The sequence below is a fragment of the Gorilla gorilla genome, chromosome 13 (assembly GCF_029281585.2).
Source record: "Gorilla gorilla gorilla isolate KB3781 chromosome 13, NHGRI_mGorGor1-v2.1_pri, whole genome shotgun sequence".
In the NCBI taxonomy this organism is placed as follows: domain Eukaryota; kingdom Metazoa; phylum Chordata; class Mammalia; order Primates; family Hominidae; genus Gorilla; species Gorilla gorilla.
In genome coordinates, this window is record NC_073237.2 from 112617463 (window position 1) to 112637430 (window position 19968).

Consider the following 19968-nt stretch of genomic DNA (forward strand, 5'->3'; position numbering starts at 1 on the left):
TTGCTGGGAATGAAATCTTAGAGAGCTGACATAGTAACGTCATGGCAGCTGGTGCCGGTGATGGGGTTGGTATAGGAAATGAGAGAACACATTTGGCTAAGCTCAGGGTTCATGTGACCCTCCAAGAGTCTTCATTTCAAAACAAACTCAACCTTTTAGGTTCAAGTTCTCTCTCTCATCAGAAATGTGACTTCCTGCTTCTAAGAAGCAAGGCTTACAAAAGAGCTCAGAAGACTTCGTGGACATCAAATAGCTCTTACAAAATAGCGTTCTGATGAGTTAAGTGTAAATGAATCAGAAACATAAGGATTACATTTTCCCCAAGTGCACATGGGTTTCAGAATTGAGGGGAAATATAGTTTGCTAACTGCACGCTGGTTTTCATGGAACTCAAGCCACTCCTGGGAAGGGTAAGGGGAGAGAAGAAAGAGAAGCCCAGTCCCCAAATGGTTTTAGATGTGGTGCCAAATTCGAAAATGCTGTTGGGTTTGCCCTCTGCCAGTAATAAAATTGCTGGCCACCCAGAGAGGCCACAGGGAGGAGAAAGGAGATGGCTTTCCTTACTGGCCCCTAGTCCTCCACAACTGTGTTCAGTTAGTGCCGCTCAATCACCAGCTGTCACTGGGGCCCTCCGTTGGACTCCCTGGCCCTGACTTGGCCTCGATTTTCACACTCCGCAGCGTGCCTGTTTACCTCCAACTGTATCTGGTGTTTTGGCTCCCAGAGTCCTTGGTGACTGGTCAGCTTGTCACAAGCCCCTGCTCTGTAATCAAGTGACCTGTCCATCACCAATAGAATGTTTGGGGAAGCTGTCACACATCGCCTTTGGTTGCATTCAGGAAAAAACAAGAGTTCTTTGTAGATCTTTTCCTCTCTCCCTTCTTTAATGCTATCCAGGTGTGGAGTTTCCTCCAAACTGTTAAATGTCTTCCCTACAAATCTCAGTCTGACACAAATTACCAGTTAAATCTCAAGACCGCTGTTACCTTATCCCAGGATTTGAAGCTCTGGATCTTTTATAATTTCCACATTGTCCCTCCATTCTTTCCCTTCTATTTTGTTTTATTGCACCAAGAAAGTAGAAAATCATTTCAATTAGTGGTAAAAGATGATTAAAACAAAATAACAAAGGCCTTGGCTGCAAACCGTTAGTTTTATTAAATTGGCTACTGTGTTTTAAATTAGTACCAGGGCAAATCTTTGGACAATTATATCAAAGATTGCTGGAATTAATCAGTCACATGTACACAATTGCTCCTTTCAGAGCCTTGTACGGAGTAAGGATGTCGTTGCCAGTAGGAAAAGAATGAGTTTTGCATTACCTGTGTGTGAGAGGGATGGACCCTAGCCCCATTGAGAAGGAATCTAAATGCCCAATGGAGTCTCAGATCTCTGTCATCTCATTTTTCATTTATTTAATCCAGACAATGGGTTGGAGCTCACAGTGACCACCAGGAGAAATAAGAAAATGGATGTTACAAGGCAAAAGGCCATTTTCCCAAAGATTTTTTCTTGGCACTGAGTCCTCAGCATGACAGCTTTGCTTTAATAAGGGGGCACCTGAAGTGGAAAGGCTGCAGTCTACTGAGTAGCTGGGTCCAGAAAGAGGGAAGATGGGTGTGGTGGGATCCCAGGCTATACAAAGACTGGAGGCAGATTCAGTATCTCAACTACCCTTAGCACATCTAAGTTCTGACTTCTACAGCTGGAGATAGGCTGGAGGCTTGGAGAATTATTGCATTCAGTTCCTTGCGTTTACAACAGTGATTCTCCGTCACTTGATTCAAGCCCCAACATCTCACCTCAGAGCCTCCTGCCATCTACTGCACACTCCACCCAACCATTTTAGCGAAACGTTTCCAATTCCTTTGGTTTACCGTGAATTTCAGTCTAAATGAACTGTTCTTAATCTAGAAAAAGTTTACCTCTGTCTTGTTTTATGCTGTTTCTACTGCTCAGAGCACTATACTTATCACTCACATTTTTTGATGTGTGTGCTTTCTCAAACTATTAATTCATTCAACAGATATTGCTGAGAACTTATTCTGTGCTAGGCACTGCACCAGGCACAGAGATACAGCAAGGAAGGGCTAATGTTCTCTGTCCTTGAAGCACTTAACATACACCAAGGTAGTCAGGCATTCAACATGTGATTGCAAAATGTGTGCTCACTTTTGTAATAAAGTATGGGACACTAAGGATACCTGTGGAAGGAAACCAACATAACCCAGCTATCAAAAAAAAAGCCTCCCTAAGCCTTTCTCGTTCTTTAAACCACTATTTGGTCTTCCTCTGCTAGCACTCTCCAAACTCTACTTTGTGTTACAATCACACTCTACTTGGTTTATCCTCTCTTTTGCCCTTTGAACTGTTTGAAACCAATGGCAGTATCTTCTTCATCTTTGAGTCCTCCATGTTGACTGAACTTCATACATTTTTTGAAAAAATTGAACAATAAAAGTGATGTCCAGAGAAAAATAGCTGATTGGGCCACAATCACAACAAAAACTAATAAAACAGTAGCCATTTTTTTTCTGATACTTGGTCCACAGCCAGTATGTTAAACTATCTTTCAAAATATTTCTTCCCAAGGGCATACAATACTTTCTGTCTCAGATCCTTACCAACCACCCCTCACCACCAATAAAAAGTGAGACCAAAGTACCTCTCAGTCAACAGAAATAAAAGGTTTCCTTAAAAATTCAGAGTAATACTCAGACAAAATTGGAATTAAGGCATACATAGTCATCACTCAGTGGAAAAAACTGTGTGTATATAACTTTAATATGTGAATATTAAGAAATAAATTCTTTTGAGAAGACTAATCACAGCTCCAACGCCATTCAGTAAAGAAGGACATTTTGTAAGTTTTAGTTATTGTTAAATAAAATAGAATATAAAAATATCTAGCATACTACCAAAATTTTCTAGGTACTCAATTTATTCCATCCTACAGGGAATATTTGGTCTCTTTGCCTTCAGGTACTGCCTTTTCAACTTTCCTTCCAAACTCATTATCTATACTGCTACCTAAATGGTCTTCCACCAAACAAGTATGATGATGTCATTTGCTGGGAAAGCCAGTCCTTTCCTCTTTCTCCTGATGACTTCTGACTTTCTCCAGTCAAGCCAGTATACCTCCTTGGGAAATTTTCTCACTCCCTCCCCATCATCAAGGGTAAGAAACCAACCCTCTGTGCTCCTACAGCCCCTACATTTTTTTAGGCTGTTTTAAAGCCTCAATTTTAATATTGTCTCTTCCCTGCCATCCAATGAGCATCCTAAAAGCAGGACCATAATGTGTTCATCTTTGCATCCCAGAAACCAGTGAAGGCTATTTGGATGGATAAGTGTAAGCATACCTAAAACAATACAAATATATTTATTCAGAAATTTTAAAAAATAATGAAACCATAAATATAATCAGCTAGCATCAAGCTACTATCTGGGTTTACTTGTCAGTCTTTCTTCATGAACACTAAATATGAAGTGATATTACAAATTTGTGATCTTATATTTATACAAAATAATGTGTGTATGTGTGTTTATATGTAGAAAGATACTGAAAGGGCTGGGCATGGTGGCTCACACCTGTAATCCCAGCACTTTGGGAGGCCAGGGTGGGTGGATCACAAGGTCAGGAGATCGAGACCATCCCAGCTAATATGGTGAAACCCCGTCTCTACTAAAAATACAAAAAAATTAGCTGGGTGTGGTGGTGGGTGCCTGTAGTTCCAGCTACTCAGGAAGCTGAGGCGGGAGAATGGCGTGAACCTGGGAGGCGGAGCTTGCAGTGAGCCAAGATTGCACCACTGCACTCCAGCCTGGGTGACAGAGCAAGACTCCATCTCAAAAAAAAAAAAAAAAAAAAAAAAAAAAAAAAGACACTGAAAGGATCCTGACCAAAACGTTCCTGGTAGCTGTCTCAGGATAATGGAATTTGAGATTATTCTACTTTAATTCTTTCATATAGCCTTCTAATTTGCTATAATAAGCATGGATGATTTTTATTTTGGGGAGAAAAAAGCAATTGAGATTATATACTGTCACTTCCCAGTCTTTTTTTAAAAGTCAGCTTCCATTCTAAAGATATGTTAGAGTTGAAACTATTGTTCTCTACCTTTCTACATTTAAAAAATATATAATATAATATACTCTGAGTTTCACCTTCCTAAAATACTTTAGAACCATAAAGGGAAGCTTGTTTTATCTTCAAATAGTTTTTGTGGTCTGTATTTTACTGGATATTACTATATGGCTCACTAGGGTGTGCTCATCCGAAAAGTCAGCTCAATGTCTTGGAAAGATAAAGGGTTCTAGAGTCAAACAGCATGGTTTAAATCTTGTTTTATAATTATTACATCTCTGACATTGAGCAGATGACTGAACTACATTGAATTGCAACTAAAAAATTAAAATAATTTCTGCCTTTCAGGTTTATATTAGAAATAGTATGGAAAATTTGGTAGAGTAACTAAACTAAAAACTCTTCCAATATGAGCATCCATTGGATATTCTAGATAAAATATTACAGATATAACTAGCATCCTTTAAAATGCATGACTGAGATCAGAAAAAACAGAAAAGGATATTTCCAGGGCAAGACATGCAAGAAATAAAATAGAACTGGGAACTAAACAGGTAAACCCTGGATCTAAATTTGTGGTTGGTATAGTTTGGATAAGGGAGAGCCATCAGTTTTGGCAATTGAGTGACTTGAATATTCTTGTTCACCCCAGGAGAGATGTGGCTTTGCAACTCTGTAAGGTAGTGTATTGGGACTAACACTTTTAAAATAAGGATTTTAAATGAGATTTTCAGGACCCCTGAAACGACCCCTGAAAATCTACATGTTTGGTGAAAGGGTGTACTAGGGAAAAAATATGTATATGCATATGTCTAGCTACCTACCTTAATACCATGACAATTAACATGATTCGACTTAACTGTCATCTTACTATCTTTGCCTAGGATCTAAGTGGAAATTTATAACCATTGTCTCATACCTCAAAAGACTTGATGTTTGAATTTATACTGCTCAGTATGGTGTGAAAATGCCTGAGCTGAAAAATTAAGTGAAAAAAAAAAAAAAGATTCCAGGTTAGTGATGTTGCAGGGATACCTAGAAATTAACGTAAAATTGCTCTGAGGGAGGACATGGACTTGACCCAGGGAGCACATGATTCCCACAGATTAAAACCCACTGAATCTGAAAATTAAAAACATGAAAAAAGTAAACAAGGCATCAAAATAAGGGTCAATAAACAACCTAAGGGCTTTTTACTAAATTTTGACTTTGGTGAGAAGTATACAAATTAGTATTTTAGAATAAACAGAATACAATAACAACGAAAAATAAATAAAACTAGAAAGTACAATTTTCACAGTTAAGATGAACAAAGAAGAGACAAATAATAGAAATTTAAAAATTCGATAAATCCAAGTGAAGGGAAGAAAGGAGGAAAGGAATAAATAAGCAAGGAAAAAATGGAAACATAAGTCATTATACTAATCAGATTAAAGCCAATTGGATGAAGATAGAGCTTCTCTAGTCAGATTTAACTCAAGAGTTTTGCTGAAAGGTTAAAGGTAAAGGTGGGGACAATATTTACCAGGTAAATGCTAACTAAACAAATTAATATAGTTTTCAGACTAAGGAAACATTTGGCAAATATGTTACTGTGATTTAAAAAAAGAAGTCACCACATAATGATAAAAGGAAGATATTATGATTTAAAACCTGAATTTATGAAATAATATGACCTGAAAATATATGAGTCAATGACTTTTACCTAAAACAAGATAAATGCATGACACTGTGATTTTTAACACATTTTTCTCAATAATTTATAGATCAAGCAAACTAAAATATAGTAATAATCTAGAAGATCTTGAACAACACAAAAAAATTTTAGCTGATAAAAATGTATAGAACCCTGATACAGAACTAAATTATGAATATTTCCTTCTTGAATAGAGATGTAGACTATTTTTTAAAGTTTTTTTTTACCATGTACTAGGCCACAAAACAAATTTAAACAAATATCAAAGTATCAGTATCAGATAGAACATAAGCTCTGTCCACAATGCAGCACATTAACAAACAAAACACAAATAAACAAATGAAAAAGGTAAAACTTTTCAATCAATGGAATTTCTAACAAGCGAAAATCTTCTATATTTGCCAACAGAATTCAGCAATGTATTAAAAACCACATACAATGTTAAAGAGGTGACTTTAATATTAGGTGGTCTATTAATGTAATTCACAATATTTGTGAATAAATAATTTTTAAAACAGGAATTTTTACTAGATGTAGTTTTTAAAACCCTGTAAAATCAGATTCCTTCATGATGAAAAAATTATAGTAAACTGGGAATAAGTACAATGTAAAAAGTTTTTTGATCACAGGGTCATCTTCAGAATGCCCAGTTTTGCCATTGGTCTCCTACCTAGCGCAGCTGGACAAAAAATAAAAACAAAAGGCTGGGCACGGTGGCTCAAGCCTGTAATCCCAGCGCTTTGGGAAGCCGAGGCGGGCGGATCATGAGGTCAGGAGATCGAGACCATCCTGGCTAGAGACGGTGAAACCCCGTCTCTATTAAAAATACAAAAAAAATAGTGGGGCATGGTGGCGGGCACCTGTAGTCCCAGCTACTCGGGAGGCTGAGGCAGGAGAATGGCGTGAACCCCGGACGCGGAGCTTGCAGTGAGCCGAGATCGCGCCACTGCACTCCAGCCTGGGCGACAGAGCGAGACTCCGTCTCAAAAAACAAAAAACAAAAAAAGTCTGAGGATTGGAAAGGAAACGACAAAACTAACATTATTCTTCATCTACTGGAAACAATATAGAAAAATTACTAAGAATCAACAATTACTAGAGCAAATAAAACAGTCTATGAGGACTTCTAAATATAATATAAATTTATATAAAACTCAATTATTTTTATTATCCCCAAACTATTAGAATACAAATAAACCTACATGTAATTATGTGTATGTGTGTGCGTGTGTAAATAGCTAGATAAAAAGCTACTATTTACTATAGGACTGACACCTATAAAATGCTTAGAGTAAGGCATATATTGCTAATAAAAAATCATCACCATTTTTATGATGAAAGCTTTAAAACTTTACTGAAACTATAAAAGAAGACCTAAATAAGTAAAAAGATAAACTGTGTGCATAAATGGGGGAAGACACAGTATCATAAAAATGCCCTTTCTCCTCAAATACACTGATACATTCAATGAAATTGGAATCAAAATCCCAACAGGCATTTGTAAGGAGAAAGCTTCACATGGAATTTCACATGGAAGAGCAAGGGGCCCTTTTGAAAAGGAAAACTATAGAATGAACTTATAATGTAAATCAAGACTTTTATGTTGCTGTGGAAATCGCTATAGACTGCTACCGATAAAACAATAGATAAAAAATAGACCAATGAGGCTGGGTGGCATGGCTCATGCCTGTAATCCCAGCACTTTGAGAGGCCAAGGCAGGCAGATCACCTGAGGTCGGGAGTTTGATACCAGCCTGACGAACATGGAGAAACCCTGTCTCTATTAAAAATACAAAATTAGCCGGGCGTGGTGGCGCATGCCTGTAGTCCCAGCTACTGGGAAGGCTGAGGCAGGTTAATCCCTTGAACCCGGGAGGCGGAGGTTGAGGTGAGCCGAGATCGCACCATTGCACTCCAGCCTGGGCAACATGAGCAAAAATAGACCAATGAAACAAGATAACCCAGAAAAAAAAAAATTATGAAAGTACTGAAATGATATATGGCAAAGGCAGTATTACAATTCAGTAGTGAAAGGATTAACTGTTATCTTAAAGAGATTAACTAGTGCTGGACAAATAATTTTAATACATATTTGGGGGGAAAACAATCCTTATTTCACATCATTTAAAAAACTATACTGTGGGCCTTGCATGGTGGCTTACGCCTGTAATCCCAATACTTTGGGAGGCCAAGGCAGGTGGATCACCTGAGGTCAGGGGTTCGAAAGCAGCCTGGCCAACATGGTAAAACCCCGTCTCTACTAAAAATATAAAATTCGCCAGGCATGGTGGCACATGCCTGTAATCCCAGCTACTTGGGAGTCTGAGGCAGGAGAATTGCTTGAACATGGGAGGCAGAGGTTGCAGTGAGCCGAGATTGCTCCACTGCACTCCAGCCTGGACAACAATAATGAAACTCCGTCTAAAAAATAATAATAGTAAAAAATAATAATAATAATAAAAACCTATATTGTAGGTGCTTGAAACCATATAGGTAACAAACAAAATCTTAAAATTATTGAAAGGAAGTAAAAGGGACTATTTTATGATCTTAGATTAAAGGAATGTTTATTCAACAACATGAAAAACACAAATCATGAAGGATACAAAATTCTCTTATCAACAAAGCAGCATAAACATAATGAAAAATTAGGAGTCATAGACTATGAAATGGTATTTACAATGGCTTTAATTATAAAGAATTAATATCCAGTATATGTAAATATACTTATGTATTAATATAGAAAAACAAAACTTAATTTAAAATAGGCAAAAAAATGAACAAACAATATGCATGACTACAAACCTACTTGATCCACAAACATGTGAAAAGATACTCAGGCTTGTTAGTAATCAGGGAAAGGCAAAATAAAACAATAATTAAGTATCATTTAGTAACCATCAGACTGACCAAAAAAAATTACATATTTGGCAGAATCAAGTGCTGACAAGGACCAGCACTTTGGGAATGGGAAGCCTTTGTGCAGATGTGTTAATTGATACAATCATTTTGGTAGATACTTTGGCAATATCTAATAGTTGAAGATGCAATTATCTTAACCTAATGATACCATTTTAGCCTTTTTTCCCTCAGAAAACTCTTGCTATGTGCACAGAGGAAAAGAACACAAATATTTAAAGTAACATTGTAAATAGTAAACACAGTGATTAAATAACAATAATAGCAATAATAAAAGAACCAACCTAGGTATCTATCAAGAAAAGAATGGCCAAATAAAGTATGATATATTCATATGGTAAAATATTTATGTTAGTGAAAATAAATACACCAGATCTACTTGTAGCAATATGTGTGATCTCAAACAATGCTAAGGAAAAAAGAAAAACAGCCAGCTACAAAATAAGTATAGTATTGAAACATCTATGAAATTTAAAATATGTAAAACAATACATTGTGCAAAAAGTGTAAAAATGTGCATGGGAAGGAAATGAGATACAGGAGGAGCATACAGGTGGGTTTAAACTTGATCAGTATTTATTCCTTTCACACCAAAAACAAAAGATATGAAGAAAATATGGCACAATGTTATAATTTGACAAAGCTGTATAGTAAGCCTATGAAAATTTGTTACAGTATAGTCTGTACTTTTCTATATAAGTGAAGTATTTTCTAATTAAAACAAAAATAATAGCATGTATAGTCTTTGGCACATCATCTCAGGCTCAAAAAGTGAATGTTTCCTTCCCTTCCCATTCTTGGCTGGAGGGTTATATACAAAGTGCCCAGACATTACCCTCTGGTTCTTAGCTCAAGGCTACACTGGAATACTTGGACTCTTCCTGAGCCAAAGGCATCCTAGGTGGTCCCATCTTATGTCTTCTAACTCAGACAATCTGGGTGGTAGGTCCAGACCTACACACGTTCTCAGTGCAGAATTTTAAATGCTGAAGCAGTTTCTAGCCTATGGAAAAGCTCAAGACATAAGGATACAACACAACACTCCTCCTTAAATTAGACCCATGGATTGCAGAACTAATCATCACATCCTTCCCAGATTCTTCTTTCATAGATAAAAAAAAATGGGTGGACAGAAAGAGGAAATGGCTTGTCCATGGTCAATGAGTCAGCGGTAGTATTTCATAGGGAAATACTATGAAATTAATACAGAAAAACAAAGATTTGGAAGCCATGAAACACAAATTCCAAATCTTTCAACTGGTCTTTGTATGTAAGCTCTTTGTGATCCAAAACAAAGTCTTTTGATTTCTATTCTGCTGTACTTTGAGAAAGCTTGGGGCTTCTGTCTTTGGAAAGCACTGTCTTGGAATGGAGTTAGACAAAACTGGTTCAAATCCCTACTCCATGACAAAAATATTGTGACTATCGGCAAGTAGCTTAATCTTCCTAAGTGTTAGTTTTCTCATCTCACAAGGAGGATAATTATTCAAGGGATTGTTCTTTTGGTTGAGACTGTAAATACAAAATATGATACATAGTGCATAGCATATAATAAGTAGGCAACACATAGAAACTATGATAGCTGTTTTTATTCCAGAGGATGAAGTTTTAAAGAAATATAACACAGTTTAGTTATAGAGACTATTTGAAGAGATAGACAATGATAAATGAATGCTATGATATAGAAACAATAGGATCAATAATGAGTATTTAAGGAGCTCAGAGAGAGTTTTCTGGAAGAAGCAAAATGTGATGTTTCCATAGGGTAATGAGGCTGTCTCTCCCCTTCCTCCTATATGACTTTTTTGTTTCTTATTTGACCTTCACAGTGGTATGGGACAAGAATCAAACATCCTAATTAAAAGACAGAAAAACAGACCCCTGCAAAATCACATGACTTGTCTACAGATTTCAGATAGGTTTTAATTGACCTATCATATTAACTACATACCAATACACTTTAATTTATGCATTTTAAATGCATATTTAATCTTAAGTCATAAGATGCTTACCCTCCTTATGTATATATTAATATTTTAGATAATGATTTCACAACCTGTAATTAAATTTTAGTGTAAGTTGTGCTCTAAATTCGATATACATTTACCATCAGTATGACTTTCTGAGGCAGAATACTGAGATTATATCAACCAGAAATGCCAGCATTTTTGTTTCTAATTATCAGAAATACAACCCTATGGCACATATGCCATTTGCGATATGTGTTAAAGAATGATGGTTAAATGTAGAAAAAAGTGTTTTGTTTTGTTTTGTTTTAAAAAAAAAATGCATGAGGGCCAGGCACAGTGGCTCATGCCTGTAATCCCAACACTTTGGGAGGCCGAGTGAGGAGGCTCACTGGATCCGAGGTGTTCTAAACTGCGCAACCTGATTAGACCCCATCTCTACAAAATATATTTTAAAAATTAGCCACTGTGGTGGTGCATGCCTGTAGTCCCAGCTACTCGGGAGGCTGAGGTGGGAGGATTGGTTGAGTCAGCGAGTTTGAGGCTACAGTGAGAGCTGTGACTTCTGCCTGGGTGACAGAGCAAGACTGTCTTAAAAAAAAAAATTGCAAAGATTCCACAGAACAACCCTTCAAAATAGACAAACAACTTCATCACATTTAAATATATTAGCTACAAACATAAAATATTCAGATGCAGACTTTATGATTTACTACTACTGATGGTTGAAGTTTAAAAAGGAAAAACTTAAAATGGCATTCAGAATTTGATGACAGAAATCAGAAGTAGCCAAAATAATCACATCTCAGGTGACCTGCTAAAATTTTAGTTCCAAAGAAAGAGTAAATTGGAAGTTTCAGCTTGGTAGCAAGCTGCTGTCGCTGCACTAAATGAAAAGATTTTGAGCTGGACAGTGACTCTAAATTTAAGAATATTCTGACGATGTTGGCAAGACTGGAAACGGGATATGCTTGAAGCAGGACATTAAGCCAGAGGCTGCTTCGGTCATCAAGATTGACATATGGGCCTCAGGAGAGTTGAAGAAAGGATGACGTGGAAACTCCTAGGTGGGGAGAATTGAGAGGGCTTAGGGTCCATCTGAATGTAGGAGGCACAGGAGGGGAAGGAGTTCAAGTGATAGCATAAGGCTTTCCAGATGGTTTTAGGAGCAGCTGAAAGGAACAACTTGACAAAAATGTCCTACTTTTAGACCAACAATGAAATAGGTTCTAACCTCCAGCAAAGCCTTCAGAAGCCACTAGCTTATCCTTCTGAAAGAAATCTATTCTACCTAGGTTCTTGAGAAAAGAGCCCTCATTTAACATTAACTCTGACTTTTACTTGGGTAAAATATAGTTTTATCATAGGAATTTTTCCATGGAAAACATAATCTTTTTAGTAACTGTTGTACCCATCCCACTGTCCCCACCTTTTAACTTAAGGGAGTGACTTGGGTTTTTATTTTTTAATCTGAAAACTTGGGATAACACACCTTCCTCAAAGAGCTGCTTAAGCTTCTGGAAAACAATGAAATATGAACCACACACACACAGCTAGAAGAAGGAAGGTTATTAAGGTTTCTGTACTAATCAAATATGATGTTAGTGGATAAGAAGGAGGTCGGTAGGTAGACATTACAGGCACACAGATTTCACCCCAGGGTAAAGAGAAACCTTCTGGGATCCAGAATTTTCAGAAGCTGAAATGGGTCACCTGGAAAGAGAGCAAGCTGCCAGGCACTGGGGGTGTTCCAGCCAAGTGAAGTAGTAGAAAAGATACTTTTCATCAAGCCATGGCACACATGGTAGATGATGGCTGCATCTTCACGGGTTTGCCTCACCAAGGTTACATTACTTATTTGTCTCTCCATCTCTTCTAGTAAGGGGACCATAGCATAAATTCAGTGGACAGGAATGTTGATAATTAACCATTAATTGTAATGGATTAACATTTGTTAAATGTTCATCATAGGCTGGGCCCATATGTGCTTTATAAATGTTCTCATGCTTCATCTGCAGATAAATGCTGTGAAGCCAGGTTTATGACTGATTTGAAATAGGCTCAGAAAGGTAAAATACCGGCCCATGACTTCCTGGCTAATAAGTGAGGCAGCCAGGACAGAAACACATGTTTTCTTGTCTCTATGTTGATATTTATTGAGGAAAAGGAGGAGGAAGAGACGCGACGAGAGGACAAAGTGGAGAGTGGAGGAAAACATTCACAAATATTAGCCAACCACCTTAAATATCATCAGCCACAAATCACTCGTGACACATGCCAGAAGTGAAAAACACAATGTAGAGAAGTACTTTTCATACTCACCCTTTTCCAGAGAACTACCCCCATCTACACAGACAATGACTGGATAGCCCCAGTGGACTGGGATGTAGTCTGAAGAAAATTTCTTATTTTATATCACAATGTGGCCGTTTAAAAAATATAAAACATGCCTCCGTATTTTAGAAAAAAATGAACGCATAATACAATGCATGTCATATTTATCATGTACCTTTGTGTATCCCCTGGGATTGTTACTTTTTTCTCCACCCCACCCCAGTTTTAGAATTATCACCAGATGAAGTATATGCTCATTAGTCTAGATGTGGATAAAGTAGCCAATAAGCTAAATGAAATCATAAACCCTATAATTCTATCAACAAATTAGGATTCGAGGTTTACAAAACAACCATCATTCATGCATAAAAATCTCTCAAGATATTGGTATGTCCACCTATTTCATCTTCATTGGCAGAGCACTAAATCTCCAGGGATTTTTGGTCTACCCACAATATTAGTAGTTCCAGTGCTGCTAAAACAAACTCCCTTTGGGGTAATACATCCAACATTGTCAGGAAAGTTGTGTTCTTTCCCAGAGTCCTTCAATGCTCATAAACTCCAGCTCATTATTGTGTTGAGAGTCTGAAGACATTCTCTGTCCATTGCCCCTGCACCTGTTATCTTGTTGGCCTTAACCAACAGCCCAAGTCCTAACAGCAGCTGAAATAACAGATGGGCAGGAGAACTTGAGATTTTTTGACATCATCCTTTTGTTTATGAAATCCCCCCAACGCTGGAATCTGACAGGAATTCTCTTCATTATCATTTTGTGTTTTTTCCCATGGTACTTTTTTGTTATTAAAAAATTATTATTAAAAATAATTGATGCAGAGGTAGATGAAAGACAGGAATAACATCTTCATTTGAAAATTGTCAAAAAGGACATAGGGAGGGGGATGTGGTCATGTGGAATTGACATAAACATATATTTGCCTTGGAGGATAATTGGCAGTAGCCGTGTTCATTTGGTGGTGTGTTTGTGAGGAAGTCCAAGCAGGTACTAGGAGGTCTTTAGGTCAGAGGAGAGATGCAGTCTAGGCAAGTTGGAAATCTGGCAGGAAGCAGTCCTTGGAATTGCGATTCCCAGGACATGACCCGACTTTGCAAGGGGTGAGGTTATTAAAACAGACCTAAAATAGGGATAAGATAGGCAGAATATAGGATATCACTTAATAGCATATGATTGTAAGCAAGTTGCTTTACCTTCCTATGCCTCAGATTCACCGTCTGTAAAATCAACATGTAAATACTAGCAGCCATGTAGGGATGTTTTGTTTCTCAAATAAGAAATTCATGAAAAGTGTTTAGCCTAAGGCCCTATATTCTATTAATGGATGCTGCTATTATTATTATTATTTTGTCGAGAGTGAAAGAAATAGGGAGAAGCAAGTGGCAGGGAGGCAGAGAGCCACTGTACACACAGCATCAGAAAAGGGTTTGATCATGTGTGATGGAGTTTCTGCTCAGGTCTTAAAATGAGGAAACATGATCAGATAATGCCCTAAGAATCTGATGTGGTGCTTTCCCACCTCTGTGCTTTTGTTTATATTTATTTTTCCTGGATGGCTTCCTCACAAACGTCTTCATTTTTAGTCATTTGCTATCTGATACTTTTCCAACAGGGTTGCTGTATAGGTTAAATTAAAGAAAAAACAACACCTAGTAAGTACATAGTTATCAGTCAATTGATGCTGGTTATTACTGTACATTTTAGTGTAGTCCATTATACTTAGCTAACTGATGTAGCCATAGTGGACAATAGAAAGTATTGGATAACTAAATGTTCATTTGATTTCAAAAATGAGCAAGACTGATAGAACCTACTCCAGGGGATCAATTTTCCATTCTCTCCTTGTCTGCCCAGTATTGTAATTGTATAATTATGTCTTCTTTGTATTTTCCAGGGATCTAAATCTTGGCAGTGTGTACCAGTATTGGGTCATAACTATTTCAGGAACTGAAGAGAGTGAGCCGTCACCTGCTGTCACATACATCCATGGAAGTGGGTACTGTGGCGATGGCATTATACAAAAGTAAGTAGATCTAATTAAAGAAAGAAGAGGAGGGATGCTGGTTAGGTCAAGAGATGGTTAGGGTGCTGAACAGAAGAGCTTATGACGTATTCTTCAGTGCATGAGCTGTGAGCTACTAGTGGTCCCCAGCAGTCTCTGGATTGGTCTCCAAACAATTTGCTGAACTCAGAAGAAAAGCAATGACTCTTTTTGAACACATACATTTTGCGACTATGGAATACAATATATGATTTAGACAGAACTACCCTTATGTACCTACTACCATTTGCTCTTGCTCTCAGTTGCTTTATGTGTGCTACAAGGATTCCATTAGATTTTTCCCTCACAGTCACAGCGTACATTCAGTTAACAGGACACAGTTCATCTAGGTTAAAACACTTTTACATTCTTTGCTGGTTACCATTCACATTTATGAAAACTGCATATTTATTTATTATCTCTATTGTATCATATTATACAACAATTTACAAAATGGGTCAAAGGCTCATAAAAACAGTGAAGTATTTTAACTCACTACAATGTTTAAACCATAAATAATAAACAGTACTCTGGAGTGAATATTGAATGTGAATATGAGTACACTGAGGCAAATGAAGCATCATTTGTGGGTCCAATCAGTAAGTGTGGATTTTATCAGATTACCAATCCATTCATCTTCTTGTTCTCAGGACAAGATGCTATGCAACTGGCAAACAGGGGTGAGGAGCCACCCAGACTTTTGCATTGTTTAAAACTCAATAAATAAACTTTTAAGTGCTTTTCCTCCAGAATAAGAAAAAAGTTTTCTAGTACAAAATAGAGAGTTTTGTCTCTAGAGGTGGAAAAGAGACCAATAATCATTCAAAATTAAATCTCTTATTGCTAAAATTATGTTCCTCATTGCTAAAGTGTTTATTTGCAAGTCACACTATTGCTAAGAGACTTTTTAAACTATTGACAGATTTAATGATAAACATTACATGTGGAGAAGGCAAAACAAGCTATTGGCAAAATTCCTTCATTAAATATCACTGTTGGGTGTCACATAATATCTGTGCAATATGGAATTGCAATTACTATTTCTATAAGGGGAGGGGTGGTATGAAAAAAGAATTTGCTTCACAGTTGGATGAAACCACTGACGTGTAGAACATGAATCAACTCGTAGGAGTAGTACATATATGAAAGAGACACATTAGATGACTCTTTCTTTCTGTTCATCACTAACACTAAGCTAGAGGGGAAGAACAATTTAATTTGTTTCTGATGATTTTGTGGTATGGAATGTAAACTGGAAACCTCTGCTTTAGGATGAAAGGACCAGCTAGGAATACAGCAAGGTTGATGCAATAATGCAAGTGAAAAGAGCTGGCATATAAATACTCATCCACATAGACATCAGTTATTTGCCAGCAGTGTTCTTTCTGAACATGATTTAACATTAAAGGCAATAGAAATATTGCAAACATGATCAGATGATTGGTAAATTATATCTTTTAAACTTGCTGTGTAAGAAGATAGTAGCATGTACAAGATTCTGTTCCTCTTTGTTCCCCACTCCACAACTAAAGTTTGCCAACTGTTAATGAAAAGATACTAACTCAAGTTTTTAAAATAAGAAATGGCATTAAAAAAATATTGGCACCGATAAGGCAAGTAATTATTTGCATAATCTCAAGTGGCTTTCTGAAGCAGGAACATATATGTATATTATATATATATTTCCGGATCATATATTTATTTCTTAAATGTCCTACACCTAAAATTTTATATCTGAATTGTCAAAATGTTTAAGATTGAAGAGATTAGTGTAAGGGTTTATAAGTGTTTCATTATGGTGCAAATCAGCTGATTGCCAAGAATTTGACTCCTCAAGCACAGAATAGAAAGCTCCTCACTTGTTTGAGCTATTTAACATACAATGCTGTATGTATTTAAGATCCACATTCATATGAAGCAACAGAACAAGAAGATACAGCTTCCAATGCAGTAAAATTGGGGAAAGGGAAACTTCTCACTGTTCTCTCCCACATTAATACATCAAATTCCAGCTTTTGATAAAGTTGCTGTCTGATGGAACATTGAACAACTAAACAGAGGACTCTCCATGGAGAAAGTACCCCATCATTTGTGGGTCCAAGATTGAACTTCATATCTAGACTATCCAGAAAACATTTGCAGTCACTGGTGATAACTCATAATTGTGATTTGGGAATTTCTAATTTAGCCCAATTTTTTTTTTAAGTCACCAGATTTGGAGCCTCATCTACAGCTCATCTCAGCTGATGGTGGAAACAGATATAGATGAATTGGTTAAACACTGCAAATGATATCATTCTTGCTGATCTAAAACTATTAGTACCATAATTATTATTAATTTTAAATAGTATACTTAATACAGTTTTTTTTAGTATTTTTACCTAGAATTAGTATCTTTCATAAACATCAAACACATGTTCAGTTACCTGTAGATATCAAATATTTGTTGATATACTTTGTAGAAAACTAAATTTAGCTTATGGATGTTTCCCTAAGTAGGGGTGGGGGTGTAGGGGGGAAGGAAAACTTTGGGGAAAAGAAGGGATATCATCTTAGCTAATAGGATTTTTCATGGAATGATGCAAGTTAATTTGCTCTGTCTGTAAAAGAATTTACGAAGAAATATGGATAGACTCAGCACTCAGTGAGGCCCTTAATTGATGAGTGTTGTCTTAAATGATCCATAGCAACAGGTTCTACGTTTCATAGATCGGGTAAAGGTGAAGGCAATGGATGAATGTTTTGATAATGACAATAATATTTATACACACTTCTTGAGTCTCTACTGTGCATGAAGCACTGTGCTACATTATTATCTCCTTGAGTTCTCCCACCCAACAGCCATGTGAGATAGGTCTTATTATAATAGTTTACAGATAAACAATGAATGCACAAAGAGATTACAGAGGTTTTCTCAAGCTTCCACATCTGGTAAGATGTAGAACCAATACATGAACAGAGGGCCCAGATTCTCATCTGGATTCCCCATTGCATTGTTGTGTGATGTGACAACTCTGCAAAACTAACAAGTAAAGGAGTGGCTGCATGCTGTCTGTTATATCCTAGGCACTGTGCCAGAAACTGGGGTGCTAGGATGATGAAGACTCTGTCACTTCCTTTGGCAAATTACAGCCTCTTATAAGGGGCTCTCAAGTAACAGGCAAAGGCAGTCAGTTTGACAAGTGCTGTGATAGATGGAGCAAGATGTCTGTGGACACAGAGAAAGACGGCCACCCGCTCCAGCCCCAGAGGTCAAATAAGGTTTCGCAGAACTTCTTTATCTAATGATAGATCTGTCATGCCTAGAAGATATTTGTAGTGACCCGAATGTTTTGTTTAAACCAGTAGAACACTGTTTGGGTGGCGATGGAAGGGAAGTTGAAAGTAAGCTTTGTGGCTTAGGGAACCAGCCCAGGTATTTTTTTTTTTTTAAAGTCTTTTCCAAAACAACCTATGCATTAGCTTAGAAGCACAAGGTCATCGGCAATTTCCAGCAAGCAAGATCCACTGCCAGACAATGCTGAGACCAGCTAGAAATACAAACTTCTTCTTTGCTCATAGGTGTGCAGACAGGAGAGGACTTGGGTGGCTCCTTGGAGATCAATTCAATGCCCTAGCCATCTTAAGGATTGATTGCAAGGCATTATCCTGCTACTCTGACACCTCTTAAAAGCAACAAACATTGCCCAGTGTTAATTGCCTGGGTGAAAGGAAAAGTCTAAGGCCTCTTCCATGCTGTGACAGGTCCCAGCTGGTCTCTGGGGAGGGAGGGACAGCTGTCACACACTCTGCAGAGACCTCCCAAGGCAAAGTGGGAATGGGGACTGTGATTCCTTGAGCATCTTCTATGTGTCACCCACTGTGCCAACCACTTTAAGCTACTCAGAGACATAGGACTAATTATCTCCATTTTAGCACATGAGAAAACTGAAGTTCAGCATCCACAGGAGCACTGTTCAATGGATTTTTCTGCAATGATGGAAATGTGTTCTATGCTGTCCATTACAGTAGCCACTAGCTACATGTGGTTCCTGAATACTTGAAATGTGGCTAATATGACTGAGGATTGGAATTTTAATTATAATTAATTTCAATTAATTTAAATTTAAATCATCACAGAAATATCAGATCAAGAGGTCAAGTGACTTTGTCAAGATTATACAGTTAGTTTGAGACATGGGGTTCTAAACCCAAGTGTTTTGTTTTTTAAAGGATGACCATTTTCCAGAAAGCAATAACCCATCCAGACTTTCAGGTTTTGCTCCTCCTTCTCATCACCTAAGCCCAATTCAAAGATCATTGCTCATTTTCTGCCCATCCCAGCCCTTTGCAAAATCATCCTTAGGTGGTGGAAATAATTCCAACAAAAACAAAGGGGGTATTAGTATTTCATAACAGTGTAGTCTCGCAGCCCTTGGAGTTCTTGACACCAACAAATGACACACCTGATGGAGAAAGCAAAACTTTCCAATGGAAGGATGACTAAACTTGAATGCATGAATGAAAAAAAAAAGTTACCTTTAAGTATATTGGGGGAATAAGAAGGATATCAAGGCAGGGAGTGGTGAAGGAACAGAATCTCTACATTTTCCTTCAAATATGCTTTTTTTAAGATCAGAGACAAGGAAATGTCCGTGAGACTTCCTAGACACTGTGGGAGCAAGACCATTTATTTGTTCATTAGTTCTTCCATGTCTTACTCCCATCTGACTTGAGATCTCAGAGAATGAGTTGGAATCAGGACTTCTACTTTGTCATCAGAAACACAAAGCAAGGCAAATGTGAAAGTATCTTATAAATCCATACCTTTTAGAAATCTCATTTTGAAGATGAAGAAACAGAGACTCAGACAGAGAAAGGGATTTGTGCAAGGTCTCACTGAAGGTTCATGGCCCAGGGAGGGACTTTTCC

At 37.3% G+C, this 19968-nt stretch overlaps 1 protein-coding gene across 1 annotated transcript in view; it reads left to right on the forward strand.

The window, feature by feature from the left end:
• PAPPA (pappalysin 1) overlaps positions 1 to 19968 on the forward strand; it is a 243348-nt gene that overhangs the window by 97348 nt on the left and 126032 nt on the right. The window contains exon 8 of the mRNA XM_031014724.3: positions 14911 to 15039. Coding sequence (XP_030870584.1) covers positions 14911 to 15039 — 129 coding nt within the window. The remainder of the gene's footprint in view (positions 1 to 14910; positions 15040 to 19968) is intronic.